The 21,066-nt window shown below is 43.2% G+C and overlaps 1 protein-coding gene across 1 annotated transcript in view; it reads left to right on the forward strand.

The window, feature by feature from the left end:
- LOC147683353 (myb/SANT-like DNA-binding domain-containing protein 2) overlaps positions 1-11,013 on the forward strand; it is a 30,792-nt gene extending 19,779 nt beyond the window's left edge. The window contains exon 3 of the mRNA XM_086942524.1: positions 10,825-11,013. Coding sequence (XP_086798650.1) covers positions 10,825-11,013 — 189 coding nt within the window. The remainder of the gene's footprint in view (positions 1-10,824) is intronic.
- Positions 11,014-21,066: the final 10,053 nt, after the last annotated feature.

Below are 21,066 nucleotides of genomic sequence, written 5' to 3' on the forward strand. Positions count from 1 at the left end.
TTGGTTACTTCGCCATGTATGTTCTCTGCACATTTCTCCATGTTACATTTCACACCGTTTCTCCATTTAAAGTTACTCACGTACATGAATTCTACTTTGCACGTTCTACATTTCGCAAGCATTTCTACACATTTCTACATTAGCCCACTACGTATACGGGCCTTCTAAATCTAATACATGTTCTAAAGTGAATACAGTTACATTTCCTATATTACTTTTGATTATCTCGGTTAGCTTTATGCTATAAGTGTCAACTTCATGTTACGATATGCATTTCATTCCTACGTTATACAATGTGCTTGTAAATATGGCTCGCATATATGTTTTTATTCAAATTGCGCTCTCTCAATCACTTGGGGGGTGGAGACAAAAATATGTGTTTTAAACACATATTTTTGTAATTTTTCTCAAGCCGGGGGTGACAAGTGTAATCAGTGAGAGGGGCGACAACATGGAAAAAATATGTGTTTTAAACACATATTTTTTCAATGTTGTCATTTTCTGCACTGGCCACCACCTGAGCTTGCTACGCCACTGGATGTGTGCGGCACTGAAATGATACCCGATAATAGCACAAGTTTTACAGTAGGTTGCAAAGACATTTGAAGAATGCCTGGCTCATCCCCTGGGTGCAAGATGCGTGACAGTTGAGCGTAATAATCCATATAGGGGAAGGCAACCTATGGGTAAAAATTCAGACCATCGTTGGTGCATTCAGAGGAGACTGTTTTAATTTGAGATTCAACAGGAGAACTATTTTAGTGCATTTCCTGGTATGTCTGGAGAAGAAATGTTTGCTAGTATTGCAGGAGAATCGACTCGGTGGAAAGCAAAAGAAATGTCGAGTAGTGTTTGGATTTGAGAAAATGATCAGAATCAAGTTTTACTGGAAGATTGTTCGAAACCTGATTGAAATGTGTTAAATAAGTTGAAAGAGGAAATATGGCAGGGAAGCCAGTTGAATACCACCCATTCAGGGCGTTTTACAGAAAAGGAGAGGTGATAATTGAATGGGAGAAATAATCTCCAGCAAATAGTATGCAGCTGAAAATGTGTGTAGACAACCGAGAAAATTGGAATTGAGTGCTAACGGTTTGATCAGCTAAAGGTGGATGCGGTCCGGGATAGTTCCTTGATCTGAATGCAATGGGATAGAACAGCAAATGAAGACGTGCACAAAGGAATTAGTAAAACTGTGCAGTGTGATAAGGGTGTTTTGTATACAGTGCTTAATTGGTAAAACACTAAGGGGCAGATTTATGTTAACTGGCGCATCCCCAGGGATGCGCCAGTTAACATGCGCCACAGTGCGCCACAGCTCCGCCAGCCATGGTGCGCCGCATTTATAATGCGGCGCACCATGGTGCAAAAACGGCACAGATGCGTGACGCATCTGTGCCGGAAATGTGGTGCATTGCTGGAGCTGCGTCGCAAGCGCGCCGCAGCTCCAGCAAGGCTCGGGGGTGCCCCATTTTAACAATGCTGCGTCAAGACCTACGCCTGCTTCAAGCAGGCGCAGGCTTTTGACGCAGCATTGGCTTAAAAGTGACTGAGTGAAATCTCATAGATTTCACTCAGCCACTTTTGCGAGGCGCACCTGCCCCGGAACGCCCACCCTGCGCCGGAACGCCCACAAGAGGCGCAGGGCTTTACAACGTGACGCATCTGCCTAGATGCGTCACGTTGTAAATCGTTTGTAGGGATGCGCCATGTTTACGCCACCTTGCATGACGCAACAGCGGCGTAAACGTGGCGCAAGGGCCTCATAAATCTGCCCCTAAGTGCAAGGGAGCCCATAGTTTCGAAGCTAGCGGTCGGTGCTACAAATATCCGGTGCATTTACTGAACAGGTACTGCAAATGGAAGAGCTGACCAAGTTTGAGGATCTGTGAAGATGTGATATACGCTTGAATTGAGGCTGTGTGTATACATGTGTCGGCATATACTGCTGAATAGGAGCAGTTTTTAAGCAAGACTAGTCTAGTGTAGTATTGAAACTGTGGGGGATTGCTGAAGGTCCATGGACTTTTTTGTGCAATTTTATCTTGCCAATTTCGAGTACATCTTAGAAGTCACAGTGACCTCAGAATGGAAGTTTGTGAATGCCTGAATTGCATCAATTCGAAACCAACTCCCAAAAAGACAAAAGATCAAAGGATTTTGTGCACTGATTGGTTCAGAATAGCAGGGAGAAGGTGCTGATTTGTAAAATGTGGACATAGAAGAAGACTTTCTATCAGTGAGCTTGGTAATTAATTGGGGGTTGTGATACAGAATGGGATTGCAGCCCTTCTTGTGGGTTGTATGTGTGGGGATAATAGACTTAATGTAGCACATGCATGTTTTCCATGGTAGACTGATGAGGCACTGCAGTATTGGAATAGATTTAATACAGGAATGCAATCCTTGATAGGCGCAGGTAGGGTAAAAGCAGGATCAGCAGCAACAAAAGAGAAATAAAATGTGATCATGGCTTACTGCACGAGCTCAGCTCCAGAGACCTTAATAAATGCAGAAGATGCATGATTGGAAGGTGGCTGTCACTGAAGGGTGCAAAGGCCTCGAGCTGGTAGTGATACTATCACCATTAGATACAGCTACTGCCTATTATGAAAGTTTGGTTGTGTAAGGAGCTCAGAAGAAGTTTAAAATGTATTATTGCAATTTACACCAGATTCATCATAGTCCCGTTTTGCGAGTCCTTAATAGCGATTATTAAGGAATCGCTATTAAGGACTTGCAAAACGGGATTCATGTAGGAATTGCGAAATAAATTGTGATTCCTACACATTCCTTATTTGCGATTAGCAAATTGCTAATCGCAAATAAGGAATAACTCCCCATTCATTCTTATGGGCCAAAGGCAAATAAGGATGCGATTTCAAGGGTGCCAGGGGTGTCCAAAGGACACCCTGTAGCACCCCTGAAATGTAACCTACATTGGTGTTGCGCACACACATGTCCAATGGACATGTGTGTGTTTAACATGCAACTTAGAAAGTTTTCGCTATTTACCACAAGGTTTGACCTTGTGGTAAATAGCGGCCCAAAATTGCGATTTCGCAATTTTGAAATGTTTCATGAATTGCATTTAAGGAATCTCAAATAGAGATTCCTTAAATGCAATTCCTCGCAAATGTGCGAATTCTTTATTAGCGAATTTTGCATTTGGGATGATGAATCCCAAATGCAAAAATTGCACTCGCAAAGGGCCAGATTCTCAGAATCTGGCCCTTTGCGAGCGCATTTTTCTTTGATGAATCTAGCTGTAAGTCCATTGTCATCATAAGATGGTTCATAGAAAATAACAAGCATTTGCAATGCAATAAGTCTCGCATTTGCGAGAGTTTAAGCCATTGGCATTGTAAATGACAAAGCCTTTTATTGATCTGTTTTAAAAACCAACACATAACTAAAAGGCATTGTCGTTTACAATGCCAATAGCTGAAACCCACAAGTGCGAGACCGATTGCATTGCAAATTCTTGTTCACTGTTGCAAGGCCGATATCTCCAATAGGATAACATTGGGATTACCGTTCAAAATTTTAAGCATAATTTCCAAATGTGGAGATATAACTGGTTCCTATTAAGTGTTTCTGGAATCCTAATTTAAAATCCTAATTTATGATGAAGTTGGATTTTAAATTATGATTCTGAAAATACGACTTTTAGAAAGTTGGCATTTTCTTGTCTAAGCTTAGTCTGCTGGTGCATCACTTTTCGCGATGATGCAGCAGGTAAAAATTTGCCTCCCTGCACCATAATTACAAAGTGACGCATCTAGGCAGATGCATCACTTTGTAAACCCCTACACTACACTTATCAAGAGACAGGTATAATGTATGCAGGGTGGGTGTTCTGACACAGAAAAGCCTTGTAGAAGTGGAATTGTGAAATCTATGAGATTTCACTGCGTCACTTCTATGGCGTCACTCCATCAAATTCTTACGCCTGCTTGAAGCTGGCATCAGGGGTGACACAGGCTTTTTCACATGGGGCTTGCTCAATGTAAAATGACACACTGCTGGAGTTGCGTCTGTTTCCAGACACACTCAAGCAATGCGCCATTTTTGCGCCGACAGATACGTCAAGATTCTTGACTTATCTGTAAATCCTTGTGACATGGAGCGCCGGACAGTAAATACAGCGCATCGACGGTGTTGCAAGGATGGCGCACTGAAAAGTGTTGCATCGCTGTTTCACCCCAGCGATGCAACACCTATTCATAAATAAGGTCCTTGGTGCCTGCAGCCTGTTTATGGTCACATGACTGGGTGTAGTTGACCGTCGGGGTTTGTATATTCCACCTAGAGAGCCACACACAATGGGAGCTTAGGGGTGACTAAGTGGGCTATCCTGACAGGATGGGAGGAAGAAGCTGGACCGAACCTCACTTACACCTGAATAGTCTGCGTCCTGTCCCCACACAAAGGACTACCTAACCCCCTGCAGTTCGTCTGGAGCCTTGGCTTACAAGCCAGAACAGCTGCGCACTTCACAGGCTTGTACTTGAAGTCTCCTCCACTTCAAAGGCACCATTGAGTGTAAGTACTAGACCTCAGACACCACCACTTCAGTACATGGCTGGACCTGTAGATACCCTGCCAGGAAGAAGGACTGCTGTGCTGATGAAGGACCGTCACTGTGCTGGACTGCTGTTCTGGGAGAACTGCTGGCCTGCAGTGTTGACATGCTGCCTGCTGCCCTCCTTGCTTGGGTGAGAAGGACTGGACTTGCATCACTTGAACCAAGAGTGACTCCAGCGGTTAGTAGACTGGCCTCCTAATCTGAAGCCTCAGGGACATAACAGCCTTCCAGCAACCTTGCATGTGTACCTAAACTCTGCCACTTGTGAGTCTATCCTGCCAGGTGGTGTCACCCCAGTCCTGAATCCTTGGAAGTGGGCTTAAGGTGCCTACCAGCCGAACTGACGCAGCTTCTCTGCTGAGCGGCACATCCTTAAGCTGAACCAAGGCATTTCCTCAATTGAGCGGTGCATCTTCGAGCAGAAAAATACATTGCCACTGCTGCATGGACTTTGGCAGGGTATGCCCAGACGTTGGTCCCTTGCTCACTTTGCCACTTGTTTCAACCTAACCTAGCTGACGAGGGGTGTTACCCTGAAACCGACCCAAGGATGCTTACTTACGGTCCAGGGACCTGGCTTGGCAGTTCGGGCTGGTCTGTTCCCATAAGGAACAGGGTCAAGACTGATATGCATATGGCTGGGTCTGAACTGGGTGGCAAAATGATCTAAAGATCGATGATGGATTCAACCCAGATCTGTGACTGAGGTTAAGTGTCTGAAAAGTTTCAGCGCTCCGTCCATCATCTCCTTGTGTTTGCATGGATTGGGCCTGGCACTGGAGGTCTGCATCACCCTTGCAGCCTTTGGAACCAATGTATCACTGATGACAACACGCATCTCTGATTCAGATAATTGCATCCCTCATTGACGGCAGCTGGACGATGATTCCCGCATCACACCTTTTCCGAACCGATACATCGCTAACTGCGCTCCATATCCTTGGTGCCCGGAGTTCATATTACAATCCCTGTTGGTTGGATCCTCGACTCCAATGCAACACGGCCTCGCACCATGTCCTCTCTACATCTCAGTACCGTCACATCTCTTCGATTGCTTGATGCTGCTTTGCCTCATATCCATGCAACTCTCTGCATTCTGCATTTAAGGTGCTTTGATCAACGGGGCTAACATGGTCCCTGTAGCTGACCCGCGATCCATCGCAGTTGCCTTGAACTTGTGGTTTTGTCCAGTGTGACCAGATTTCCCTTGTTGACCCTGAGTGCTTTTTGATTCTATTTCACCGTAAAACTTAAACATTCAATAGCTCCAGTTTCCCTGGTAATATTTTGATCTTGTTTTTATTTGGGAAACAACCATTACAACGCAGTCATTACAACACACTACCTTTACAACACGGGTATTACAACACAACTGCATTTACAACGCAGGAATTACAACACGAGTCACTACAACGCATGGTATTATAATGCATACCATCACAACTAGGGCTCCCGGTATTCTGGCATTTGTTTTTTGACACTTCCGTCTGTATTTATCCATATTTCTTTTTGGGCCATCTTATTGGTATTTATCCATATTTATTTTGTATTTTATAAACAGACGAGGTGATAATTTGTATATTTCTGCATGTATTTAGTGGATAAACGTGTACTCACACTTTGATGCCTGTCAAGTTTTAGCACATTACACAGCCAAAAATAATGAAATAATAAACCCACATTAAAAAAATTGTGTAATAACATATACACATGTTGAGATACGCAGTAATTTAAGTACAACTCATTGAGTTTTGTAGCTCTTCATGCTGTCATTAATGTATAGCTACTGGCCTGAAATTCATTAATCTCAGCATGGTGAATCCCTCAAATGAAGCTAAAATATCAATATTTTTCCGCTTTTAGAAATAAATGCAGACAGGAGAGACAGTGTTTTCTGTCTGTATTTATCTATAAAAATCAGTAAAAACGGAAAACAGGGAACCCTAATATACAATGTATGCCATTTCAACGCATTATAAGGTAATTAATGGAGTTTTTTTTTTGTTTTAGGGTGGGTTTGGGGGTACATTTTTGCCCCTACATTATTCAACACTTACGCTACTGTTGCACTCACTGGAGTGGGATTAGTACTTTTTACCTCTACACTTTCCAACATTTACCCTACTGTTCACTTACTGGAGTGGGAATAGTAATTTTACCCCTATACCATGCAAATCGTACCCCACTGTTACCCTAAATGTATTATGCATTGTAATGGTATGCGTTGTAATGGTATGCGCTGTAATGGAAAGCGTTGTAAATGCAGTTTTTAAAAATGCGTTGTGATGACATGTGTTGTAAAATCATGCGTTGTAATGGATGCTGCGATGTAAAAACCCAGTTGTAAAAGAATGCGTTGTAAATGTTTGCGTTGTAATGCGTCCCATTTGTATTCTTTATTAAAATGTATTCTATTTTTCTCAATCTGGCTTGGGTTCTTTGTCTGTGGTATTTTCACTGTTTTTACTGTTTGAAGTGTTGCACAAATACTTTACACATTTCCTTCAAGTCAAGCCTCACTGCTCTGTGCCAAGCTACAAGAGGGTGAGCACAGGTAAATTTGGGAATGGTAATCTACCATTACATCGCAGCCACTACTGTGACTTACCATTACTAAGCATTTTTTGCTTAGCATAATCTCAAAGTCAATTACTTTGCTGACTATTCACATCGTTGTTTGGAAAAGGAGGCGCTTCCGTTTCCAAAAAACGACATGCAGCTCTGACCACGCCTGAAGCAGGAGAAGAGAGGAAGCACAGTGAAGCGTGGGACCGCGAGAAGAGAGAGGTAACTGGGGCGGTGTCGTTTTTAGGGTCATGCAGGGGGTTGTCTTTTAGGTTTTAGGGTTGTGTTTTTGTAGTGTAGAGAAGTGTATTTGGGTTTAGGGTAGTGGTCGCGCAGGGGGTTGTCTTTTAGGTTCTAGGGTTGTGTTTATGTAGTGTAGAGTAGTGTATTTGGCTTTAGGGTAGTGTTGTGGTGTTTGTGTAGAGTAGGGAAGTGTTTTAGGGTAGTATAGTGGTGCTTGGTTAGTGTAGGGTAATGTAGTGTATGAGGGTAAGGGTAAAAGAGTCAAAAATGCATAGAAGTTGCCTACTTAGTAATGTACTGCGAAGTAAATGCATATTTAGTACTTTTAAATGTATTTGCGTACTAAAAGCATGCGCAGTTAAATCTTGAGTAGTAATGATATTTGCAATGTAAAAACATCGTAGTAAAAACTTGCGAAGTAATGGTCTGCTCAGTAACAGCATATATTCCAACCCAGTTTCTAACAGCCGGTAATGGACAGATGCCTGCGATAACTTTCTTCTAGCGTTTAACGTGTGCCTTTTTTGAGTGAGAAGCAGTGCGTGCTCAGCACAACTGGTTGTTTACCACAGTTGTCATTCTCATATGATGTGTTCCACCAGTGTCTATGCCTGGAACCATACAGTTTCTCTCAGCATCGCTTTCATTTGGGATATCCCGATGACCTTATATTGCAAGTTGGACTTCACAGTTTCACAGGAACTAGAGGAGGACAATTTTGCAGCCGCTTGTCACAATCCCAATTTTGACACAACTGATCTTGTTGTGCACCTGCAACAGCGCCTGCACAAAGGTTGTGCTGGAGTGAACTCTGATAAGTCTGAGACATATCTTCCAAAAATTGGGGCAAGCTGCTTGTAGAACATATTTGACACGATCTTTAACACTGGTTACCTTAAAGTTCTATGATGGGAGGGATGATTGTCTTTGCATCAGGTGCCAAGATATAAAGGGGCAAATTTACAAGCCCCTATCGCCACCACAACATCACTTTTCAGAACGTTGTAGTGGCAATAGGAGCTTCACCTTATTTAAAAGGCAGAGTTAAGACACTTAACGTGGCTTAATGCTGCCTTGTAAATAAGGCACCCTTCCATGCTATACTTAGCGTGAAAGGGGAGAGCAAGGGGTGTTGCGGTGGGAGTTCCACAGCAGTATGTTATGTTATAAGGTACTTATCAAGCGCACGTTCTGCAAACGTTTCTTGGCGCTGGAGTGGAAGTAAGGCAGCATCATTGGGGAAGCCTAATTGTCATATGCCTGGGAAAACAACCATATCTTCAGCTGTTTTCTGAAAGGTGCATAAGAGGTGACCGACCTCAGCTCCACAGGGAGCGAGTTCCAGAACTGAGGAGCTAAGACTGCTAATCGAAAGCCACCATGTTTCTTGCATTTAAAAGTAGGAGTGACTAATAGATTCAGATGGGAAGATCATAGATTACGTGTGGGGGCATAGTGTGGAATCATGGACGAGATGAAGGCTGGGCTGTTGCCGTGAAGAGCTTTGAAAATTGTGCATCCCATCTTAAACAAGCCATGCACAACCACAGGGAGCCAATGGAGGTTTTTCATCAGCGATCTGACACAATGCCATTTAGGTTGGTGAAAGATCAGTCTAGCAGCCTGATTCTGGACTAGCTGGAGGCGTCTAAGTTGGTAAAACGGGTTGCCTAGATAGAGTGAATTGGCATAGTCTAGTCGGGAAATGACCAAGGCCAAGATCACTAAGGTCATAGCTTCCCAAGACAGAAATCTGCTGAGCTTCTTGATTCTACCTAGTAGGAAAAACCCAGCAGAAACCACTGTGCTGATCTGGGCCTTCATCAATATGTCATTGCTTACCACTACACCCAAACTTTTGGCAGAGCTAACAGGAAGAGGAGGGTTGCCCAGGGTAGAAGGCCCAAAGTTGGAGTACGAAGGATTAGCAAATCCGGCAGTGAGGATTAGCTCGGTTTTATCATGGTTGAGCTTCAATTGATTTTCCTATTGATTTTGCCGTCGCCCCCTGTTTACAGGTGTGGCATAAATAGGAGGCAGCACCAAAATTAAGGAAAACCTAGTTTTAACCTGGCAAAACTAGGAGAAATGTTTAATTTCTCCTAGTTTTTGAGGTTTCCTTTTGTGCTGCATTGTGCAGCACACATAGAAACAGCAAAAACGCCATTGATTTTTTATGTGCAGGAAGGTGTTCCTTCGCGCACATAAGCAATCATTTAAAAAAGATTGTGTTTTGCAATTTCTATGTATGCTGCATTAAGCAGCACATATAGAAGTTACAAAACGCCATTTAAAGATTGTTTATGTGACACCTTCCTGGACATAAATTTCCCAAATTACTGAAAAAAGAGCAATATTACATGGTACCATCCTTAAGGAATACATAAGTTACAACATGGCACCTAAAGGCTTATTAGTCACCAATGCCCCACAAATCTTTCTGGATGACCCTGTCTTCAGGAAAGATTGGGCCCAGATCGCATGGCACTGCACTCACGACTGGATTGTGCTGATCATCAAGAATGCCCTAAGCCTGTCTGAGGCAATAATGGTTGAAATTCAACTAACAGAAAAACATATAAAAACAACGCTTACAGGATTAAAAAAAGATTGGACGAACTAAATAAAGAAATCAACAAATACAGAGACAACCTCACTCAACAAAAAGAACAGAAATTCCAAAAGGATCTCAAGCGTTTCTCCTTTGTGAAAACATACCCATATTCTGATCCAAATTACACCCCACCAACAAGACCTGATAATGATTCAGACGCCTCCAGCAACACATCAGATGGGAGCAGTGGCTCAAGCACAGGAAGAGGACGGCAAAGACAAAGAGGAAGAAACAGGGCACAGAATAATTAGCCAATGTACAATACGCATCCACCGCCGGGCTTCCAAGCCCCTTACAACCCACAACAAAACTATCCCATGTACGGATAGCAACCACCGTTTCCACAGCCCCTTTTCCCACCTAACACCTTCAGGCCACCTTTTTTAGGCCGGGGCAGAAGAGGGAGAGGATGTAGGAAGCCCACAAACCAAGTACATTGGGAGGAAGAGGACCCGGTAGGCAGTTACACCCGGAGCAAGGCACAGGCAGGAACGAGCAACAGCAGAACAGCAGAACCTAGTCACTAACTTAGCCACGAGACCTCTTTCAACCATGGAAGCAAAGGTCCTTAATAAGGTCTTAGGCTTCGTACCAACAGCGCGTCTTGATAAATTCCAACTCCATTGAGAATTGGCTAGTTTTTTTCAGGAAACTAAGACTAAAAGCCTTTTTTGAGGAGACCCTAATGAGACTGGATTGCAAAATAAAATCAACATTCACACCGCCACCACACACAGTTCCGGTTGAGATAGCAACATTCGAGCAAGCTGTATTCAATGACATTGAGAATCTGCCTATCAATCCTCCATTTCAGAATATGAGCAGAGAAGAAAGTATTGCTCTGAGGAATCTAAAATCCTGCGATACCATCATTATAAAACCGGCAGACAAGGGTGGCGGGGTGGCGGTCCTGGACAAGGCCGCCTACCGTGTGGAATGCCAGAGACTGCTGTCAGACAACTGGAACTATAGACGTTACAGTCTGATCCCACGAAGGACCTAAGATCAGAAATTAAGAACCTTGTGGATCTTGCAGAAACTGCTGGACATATTACTAAACAAGAAGCTGACTTTCTTTGTAACAGTGAGGGCAAGATCCTGTACTTCTATACACTGCCAAAAATGCACAAAGACAAGACCCTCCCTCCTGGTAGACCAATTGTTTCCGGGATCGATTCCCTACTAGAACCCTTGTCACGTTTCTGTGATTTCTTCTTCAAAACACTTGTGCAGAAGACCACAACCTATTTGCAAGACACCAAATGTCTTCTCAAATTACTAAAAAGACATTACAGTGGATGAGAACACCATTCTGGTCACCTTTGATATTGAAAGCTTGTACACCAGCATCCCGCAAGATGATACCCTGGCAGTGCTTGCAGAAGCTCTCAATGAAACCACCTGGACATACAACACACCAAAACACTTTCTTCCTCGAATGTGCCAGACTGGCACTAAAAAAGAACTATGTTGAATTCGAAGGTGCACTGTACCTCCAAACGGGGGCACTTCAATGGGGAGCACTTTTGCCCCAAGCGTGGCAGGGCTCTATGTGTTTGAATTCGAAAAAAGATTCATATTGAGCGATCAAAACCCTTTCTCTATCCTACATTGTATTCTGGAAAAGGTATATTGATGATGTCCTTGCCATCTGGCAAGGACCATTGGATATACTTAAGGAGTTCACAAGATGGATCAATACCTGTGACCACAATCTGAGGTTCACGAACACCATTGACCCAGGCAAAATGGTATTTCTGGATGCTACCATCACAAAAGAGAACGGTCATCTAGAGACAAAAGCCTACCACAAAAAGAGTGCAAGGAACAACTTACTAAGGTTTGAAAGCTTCCACCCGAGACCTCTGAGAGAGAACCTACTATATGGTCAATATTTGAGACTACGCCGCAACTGCAGTAAAATCACCGATTATCAAAATCAAGCTATGACCCTCACTAAAAAACTCACCAACAGAGGCTACCCTGAGCGGATCCTTAACAAATGCCAAAAAAGAGCACAACACCAACCTAGAGAAGCACTTCTGGAGGACAAGATGCGTGAAGAGAAAGAAATACCACTAACATGCTTGACCACTTATAACACAGCGTCCAACCAGGTGACCAGGTTGATCAACAAACATTGGTCCATCCTCAACACAGTGAACCTTCATTGGGAGAAACCACTCTTCTCTTTCAAAAGATCACACAGCCTAAAAGACACCCTGGTAAACACACGCCCAAGGGAAGGAAAACAAGAAATAACACAATCGGTCACCATGGTAAAGGGCCTTCCAAATGTCGTAGGCCATTTCCAAGGTGGTAACTGCAGTGTTTGTCATCTAACCAGCAACACCAAAACACTCTCATTGGAACCGGGAAAAGTGTGGCAACAGCTGGTCCACACTAACTGTAACAGCACCAATGTAGTCTACTTGATCAAATGTCCATGCAATCTGTCATACGTGGGGATGACATGCAGGAAAATTAAACAGAGGATCTGCGAGCATCGGAGCACAAGCAGGTGCAGAAAAATCACAACGAAGCTCACCAAGCACTTTCTTGAGAAAAAACATACCACCAATGACAATATCGAACAGATCAAAACAGGGTCCAGAATCCAACAACGCCTTTTTGAAAAGGAGCAACAATGGATTTACAGCTCTCAACCCACAAGGTTGGATTAAATGACAATATTCCTTGGAACTCAGTCCTTCCAAAATGAATTTAATTTCCAAAAAGTTTGTAGTTTAAGCGCTTCAAACGCTCAACGTTTGAGCAACATAAACTGAAATCAGCGTAAGATTATTGCCAATATACCACTTCCACCAACCTCGGTTGACAATACCCTAGCACAAGTGAGGCTAACAACAAACAACTGACATTCCATTTTTAGTTCCCACTGGGATGCCGGTCACTCGCACTTTCTATCTGAATTAAGATTGGAGGTTAAGGTTCATGTCCCCGCATGGTCACGATTCAATCAGTAGGATTCTGTAGGATGGTTTACCCCGTCTTGCCCAACTATATCTTACTTTTGGGCATTTTTAAATTGTGGCCCTTTCACGTTGCTTTAATAACACTCACGGTGACGTCTTCCATAGCCCACGTGACCTTAGTACTGCGTATTCATGCTGCTATGGCAACTCTCTGTAGCACGCACCCACACGTACCATGTGCCTACTACTGAGTACTGCAATCCCTACACACCTCTTAATCGACCTAAGGTTGATTTATTGTTTATTGTTTTTTGTTCGAATACATCTACATTTGTGGCCCATATCGTTGGTAAAGCTATACATTTCTCCAGGCTGTCCTCTGGGCACCCAGCACTAACACTGTTTATTTGTGTTGCCCTGGGAACGCTCTCCATGACGCTGTCACGTTGACCAAGTGACTACGTGGCCACGCCCACCCGGGAGAGACCTGCATTTAGTTGCGGGGCCTCTCCGGTGCAATGTCCATGGTGAGCGGTGGTCGGCGATTAGGCGAATTGGCAGATGCTACTTCCCTGGCACAGTGAGTATTCCATCTAAATGCGAGGGGGCCCCTTTCCTTCATAATCAGACTTTGCCCGCCATTTTGGATATCCTGAGCAGGACATCCTTAACTGGGGTGCTTAAATGCCTTTCCTTCCCTTTTCTCTCCACCTTACCAGATCGTGCTTTAGGTGTTAGCGGAATGACCCCAACTCTCATTAGGCACTGAACACTCGATTTTGAGTAAGCACAGTACCCTTGTATTATGTCCTCTTGTTCTTTCGGTACCTCACATGACAATGCTTTGTCAGATAGCATGCATGCAATACCGGTTACGCCCACACGACTGTTATGAGAGCGTAATCACCCACTTTTAATTGAGGAATGAAAGTGGTGTGTTTAATTATACTCACTGTTTCTTTAATATTAATCTCGTGTGAGTTGATTGACACTGCAGTATACCGGGACATTTTTGCCCTTGTGCACAAAAACCTATGAGTGGTCTTCTCACAAATTCTTTGGTGATGTAATCTGTCACAAAAATAAAAAATGTGCATTCTTTTGACCACTCCTCTGTCTCTCGTTAAAAGATTTAGTCACTACTACTATAGTATATATTCATCCTGCTCATGCAGAGCACCATACGGGGAGAGCATGGAGCACTCAACCACCCAGACACCACTTTGCAGGCACGTAATCTGTATGTCTGTGATTGTGTTTTTGACTTCAAAGGTTTTTGCCTTTCCCAAATCTTGGACAAAATGACACCAACTGTAAGTACACAGTTAGGTCACTGAGGCCGAGGGTTGGGTACACCTTAGCGTGTGTATACCGCCCAGGTCACTCACACTTGGTCCTGACGAAAACCTGGGAAATCACAATACAGGTTGAAACATGTAGACCTTTTTATCCTTCACTTTACACAGATACTGACTGTCAATCTAACCTACGCAAGTATCGAAAACCTTTTTTTAACATTGTCCCGGTCCTCTAGAATTAAGTTTTTTCCATAGCGTTATATTTGGCCAATTTTTAATCCACTTTTTTTTCACTCACATTCACGAAAAATAACCCGCTCCACTGTAGTCAGGTGTCGCAGCACACCCGGACGGCATTCGGCTGTCCGGGTGGGACCCCGATGATGAAGCATGTCACTAACCAGGTAGGTGAGTGAGGGGTCTTCTAACAAAAGAGCATCTCTCTTTTGTATACTCTCTCTCCCCACATTTTTTTGAGACCATGACAGGTCCTGTGGTGGTACTCCTTCTTTTGTTTGCTTACATAAACAACCTTCCCCTCAGCGCATACACCCTTGCACTATGGGTGCAAAGGTGTCTGCGCTGGCGCTAGGCTGCTAAATTTAGCGCCAGCGCAGTGTGAAACACAGGGCTGCACCATATTGTAGTAAATATTTCAGAAGAGGCGGAGTGCCAGGAAGACTAACTTTGCACTCCATCACTTCTTAGTAAATATTCCCCAAAGTCTGCTCCACCGCCACATCTTAGTTTGTATGAAAATGCAAAACTATATTTTTTTTAATGGTGTATCCATTGTTAGGCCTGGCCTCTGAAACCACATGTACTGTCTCGTTAGACTTTTATTTTTTAGGACAAAAAATGATGTATTACACTCTTCCCTCCTCATCCCTTGGTCTGTTCACTTGTCATTCACTTTTTAGTTTGGGCAGCCAGATCATACAACATGGGGCAATGGGGGAGCCCACTTCAACCATTGGCTCCACTGAGCAACTGCATTTTTATTTAGCACAATGTGCACATTCTCCATTTGTGGGTCAAAGTGCCTTTTTACAAAAGCACACTTTCTTTTTTTTGTTTATTTATTTTTGCGAGGGCCCCACCACAGCTTCTCAGACTGCAACAGGATGATCATTACTCAAGAGACGGCCAGAGTCACAAACAAGGTGGCAGGAGTTGCTTTGAAACAGATTCTCATTCTGCATTCGAAAGCAGCGCCAGCCATCCCATGCATTGCTCTCAATGAATAAAAGAATAATAACATTCTCATAAAGAAATTTCTACATTTCCTTGTCAGAACAGTATCTTTTATGTAAGGCAGACAGGGAGGAAAGACAGCTATTTCATTTCATGATATATCTTATGGTCAGGGAGAGGGGCTGGGGTTTATTTACTACCAGTAGCTCCTGGTGGGAGGATTTGTTTCAGAAGGAGAATTACTATTCTAGTCATCTGTGCATGCCGGCATAGCATACAGTAGAAGCCTTTTCAAGACTTTGAGCCTGATTTAAATGCTGGCAGCATGTATACTCCATTGCAACAGCAACAGTGTATACAAACAACCAAAATGAAGTTTTGCCCGCCCAATTTAAATGTGGGTGGACCATTCCTTTGGTTATGGCGGTAACTACTTCATCACCGCCATAGCCAAACCAGTCTGATGGGCTGACGGAGTAAGGGCTGTCAGAGAAATGGCTACATGTCCACTCGCCCAATCAGAATGGGCGGACATATAGGCATTTTTTTACAGTGCATTACCGCCAGGCAAACTCTTGAGGTGAGGGACTGCAAAATCCCAATAATCCTCCCCCTACCACGCGAGATGACTTCAATGGTGAAGGGAGCATTACTTTTTTTATTTTCAAAAAAGAAAATCCAGGGGGTAGGAGCTACGACAGCAAGCAAGATGGCCGCATAGTCTCCCGGCTCCGTTGACCTCCGTCTTTCGCTCAAAGATCCTGTCCTCTATCCTGATATTCCGCCCTATATCCGTGTCTATGAACTAATCTGCAGTCCGATGGAGCAATCCCGAGACTTTTCCTACATTGTGGAGTGGAGTAATCAAAAATCAAATCAAATTGACTTTATTTCGGATATATTGCAATCCATAAAAGTACACAGCATTAAACAGTTCATAGTAAAAACATTACAATAATTACAAAGTCAATCTAGATTACATACAACACATATGTTACTTAAAAGAGTGCATAGACAAAATCAGTACAAGAAAAAGTGCAAGTAGTGCCCACATACAAAAAAAGTGCATTAGTGCATTGGGCTGCAGATGATTCACAATTACTCATCTAAACATTTTCTTAGTCTCATAGTTAGTTTTAAAAATTCTAGCACCTGGAGGACACTATTAGAGTGCAGCAGCTGTAAGTACATAAGGGCGGGCCTGATTTGATTAAAATTTAATTTCTTTAAAAGAGTAACAAGATACCGCCTACGGGGATATTCATAAAATGCACATAAAAATATAAAATGCAGCATATCCTGTGGAGACTTCCCGTCGCAGCCACAGGGAGCTGCAGGTTTCTTAAAAATGTCCGACTTAGGTCTAATTAAAAGATGATGAAAGATGTTGAACCTGAACCGGGTCAGCAAAAATTTCTCATGGGAGGTAAAGGAGCATGTTAGGTACATTTCCATAGAATCACAAGTTCTCAGCATTATATACTTTCTAACATTGGGTTTCGTGAGCTCAACTTCATCTCTTAAGGCATTACAATCCATGAAAAAAGCTCTCTTAATTGCTGCAACATCACCCTTAACTATATCCCTCGGGTTGTCAAACAGGTTCAGGCGGCCAAGCTTCAAAAATTGGGACTTCAAATATTTAAGCCAAGGTACACACATTGCATGATCGAGCGATACAAGATCTTCCACTATCTGGTGCGTTAAAGGAATTTCATCACTTAACCATAATTTTACCCAGCATAACAGTGGTTTCAATTTAACAATATCAGATAGATACAGACAACCAAGCTCTTCATGTACAGCTAAATTCAGTGTGCTACCTGGGACACATAACAGACGCTTTAAGAAATTATTTTCAACTATTTGTAGTTGTTCACCATTTGTATAGCCCCATATCTCGCTTCCATATACTGCTGTGGCTATGGATTTAGCATTATATAATTTCATCATAGCCACATATGGCTTTTTCCCCAGTTTGGAAGCAAAGTTGAAGATGGAGGCATTTACTCTAGTCATTTCCCCCTTCTTCTTGGCCAACTGTGGGGCCTAACTAAGCTTCGTATCAAATAAAACACCCAAATATGAGAACGTCTGGGTGACGGGGATCAAAACATCATTCAGTTTAAAATTGAACTTCTTTTTAGGTTGAAGGCCAACATGCATTATATAAGATTTAGAGTTGTTGACCATAAGGTCCCTATCAGGCATAAAATTATTAAAAGCATTCAAAAGTGCCTGGAGACCTTTTTCTGTTCGTGAAATTAAAACCGCATCGTCGGCATATAAAAGTAAAGGAATACCCCTCGCACCAGCTCTAGGACAATCTGATTTAACATCTTGTAGTTCAGCCTCTAAATCATTTATATAAAAATTAAAAAGAAAAGGGGCCAAGATACACCCCTGACGTACTCCTTTATTAATGCTAAAACTTCCTGTGGTTTCCCCAGTCGATGAAAACCTCACGTTGGCTCTTGTGTCATTATGCAGATCCGCTAGGAACTCCACGGTCCCCCTATCAATACCTTTATCCTTCATGGTCTGCCACAGCCTCCCCCTGTTAACACAGTCGAAGGCTGAGGACAGATCCATGAAGGCAAGGTGAATTACTCCTTTCTGTACAACGGTATATTTATTCAGAATAAGAAACAGGTTGAGACACTGAGTTATAGTAGAGCGCCCTTCACAAAAGCCATATTGAGAAATCGACATGGTGTTATTTTCATTCGACCAGCTTGTTAGGCGTTGAAGTATGGCTCTCCCCATAATCTTAACCATTGAATCAATTAGGGATATTGGTCGGTAACAAAGAGCACTACCCCTATCTCCTTTCTTGAAGACAGGGACTATAGTTGACAGACCCCACGTTCCCGGACAACCCACTATGGCCGCAGTATTAAATACAGCAACCAGAATGGGAGCCCAGAAAGCTGGATCAGATTTGTAAAGATCTGGTGGTATTCCGTCAGGTCCTGGAGCTTTATTTGCAGTGAGACCCATTATGGCAGCCAAGACCTCACTTTTGTCAAAAATAATAGTGCTGTCCCTATCATGGGGGGCAACAACCACGGTTCCAGAACCCTCAGAGTAGTACAGACTTTTAAAATGACTTTCCCATTCCTCTCTAGTTATACAACAGACAAGTCCATCTCCAGGGTCCTCGGTCAAAAAAGGTTTTTTAACCAGTGCCCAGAATTTGGTGCTGCTGTTCAGGGTAGAGGGGTCAAGCAGTTCCTCCCAGACCTCTTTCCTCAAAAACTCCTTACGGGCGGCAGTAATAGCCTTGTATTCCTTTCTACAGAGTTTTACGACCTCCCGATTCCTCGGGGAAGCTGACAGTGCAAGCCTCAGTTTGCGAGCAGCTATAGTACAGTCGTGGCTAAACCATCTCGGGCCTATATTGACCTGGGTTTTATTAGGGACAGATAGAAGCGCTGACACCTGCTCCGAAATATTTTGATAAGCCTCTAGAACCAACCTAGGTTCACCCCCCACATCAGTACAGACTTTAATATCCTCTGCACACCCTTCAGAGATATTCTTATAAAAGATATCCGCAGAGACCATAGACCATTTTAACCGCCTTCTCCCATCTGTTGTGCCCAATCTACCATGATTAATGATCTTATTACCTTTTTTTACCCATGGACATTTTAAACAGATTGTCAGGGGGTTATGGTCGCTAAATTTGCTAGGAACAATGCAAAAAGAATCTAAAAAAGTTTGCATCGTCCGCGATACAAGTATATGGTCTATAAAGGTACCCCTTCCATGCCCTTTAAAGGTTGGGGTATCAAAGCAATATAGCGGGTCCTTTAGTGACATAGCCAGAGAGAGGTCAAAGTCATTCAGTAGGTCATTGCACAATTCCCCCTCCTTAGTGCGCTCCATATGGAGACAGACAGCACGTACACAAGTCATTTCTGATAAACACTTGTGCAATGGATCAATACAAGGATGCAGATTAAAATCCCCCATAATCATGAGGTTATGACCCACATTTTTCATAAAATTAGAGACAAAAGAATTCAATATATGAATGTGATTCCTACCTGCACTATCATAAGCGGCATTGTAAAAATTCACCAGGCCCACAAGGACATTACCTCCAGTTAGAGTTAAGCCCATTACACCTGTATGATGTGCTTCAATTCTTCGTACTTCACAGGGTATTAATATGGAAACGAAAATTACAAGGCCCCCCTTGGGCCTACCCCGCAATGATGGCAAGGCTGGCACAAAGAAGGCCTTATACCCTTCTAAGAAGAGGTTACAGCCTACCTCCCAGGTCTCTTGTAAACAGATCATTGAAAATTGCCTAATGTAAATTACCCAATTTGCATCAGACATTTTGGCCGCAAGACCAGCAATAGTCCAAGAGACAGCAAGACATCCTGGCATTTTGTCCACCGGGTTATCTGAATTTGTAGATTCACCTGTAGCCCTAGTATCCTGAGCTGCAGGTGCCCCCCGTCAATCACACATCTCAAGGCCGGATAACACTTCATACCTATTCTGTGTGTTTAAGTTTGACCCATATTGATAGTGTTCTGAGCTGGGGCTCCTGTTATAAGTTCCATTTGGTCCACCTGACCCACATGGATTAATGATGTTATAAAGGAATGGAATCTCTTGCACAGGAGTATAAGGTTCAAGCCCTCGCCTGGTTAGACTATGTTGTGGTGGAGGTTTGCACAGATGCGCATAAAAGTAACCCAGGGGGCGTACACAGATACTGTTCATATTATATACCAGTGCAGAAGCTCTCAAAAGGACAGTTGCCACATGCTGGGGGTGTTTGAAATTTACAACTATACAATCCCCCGACCCAGTCTTTTTAGACGGCCCCATCTAGTTTACACGCCTAACTGTCATTATCTGATCACAATATGAGATGGGAAACCCACAGTTTTTGTTAAGCCATGACACTGTCTTATTTTTCAAAGAGGTTTGAGATTCATCAAAGGGAGATGTGGGATGAGTGCCACAAGGGGGCACATTAGTCAGTACTACCACAAACGGAGCACAATCTGGTGGTAAATTAAGATAGCGGTTGTACCTCGGGGGTCTGGGAGCTCTACTGCTTTGGGGGTTTGTAGATAATTGTTGCTGCGAGGCAGTTGACACAGGGATATCCAGTCGTATAGGTGTTTCAGGCCCTGAGGCCACTGCGACAGCAATATTCCCCCTCCCCTTGTTTCGTGTATCAATAACTTCAACAATTTCTCCCCCATTCCCCCAAGAGTGTACATTTCCACTAGATGTTACAATCTTCTGTGACGATAACAGACCACCCAGCCTAGTCACTTCCTTGGCTAGGATATCTATCGTAATGGTTAATGGTTTAATAAGCTCCTCCATTTTTGCTGTTAAAGAAACTTCTAGGTTTTTTATAAGTGAAGCAAGGAAATCAGGATTTAAGTTTGCACCATTACCATTACCATCACCATTACCATTACCATTGGTGCCCGTGAATACAAAAGGGGTAGTTATAGCAGGACTGGTAATTGCCTTACTATCCTTTTTTTTAGACTTAGAGTTGTTATGTTTCCCATTCTCCCTTTGAGACAGTGTTCTACAAGTTCGCAGGGGCCTGGTTTCAGGTTGGGTCTCATTCAGCACACCAAT

Source organism: Lissotriton vulgaris, chromosome 11 (genome assembly GCF_964263255.1).
Source record: "Lissotriton vulgaris chromosome 11, aLisVul1.2, whole genome shotgun sequence".
NCBI lineage: Eukaryota > Metazoa > Chordata > Amphibia > Caudata > Salamandridae > Lissotriton > Lissotriton vulgaris.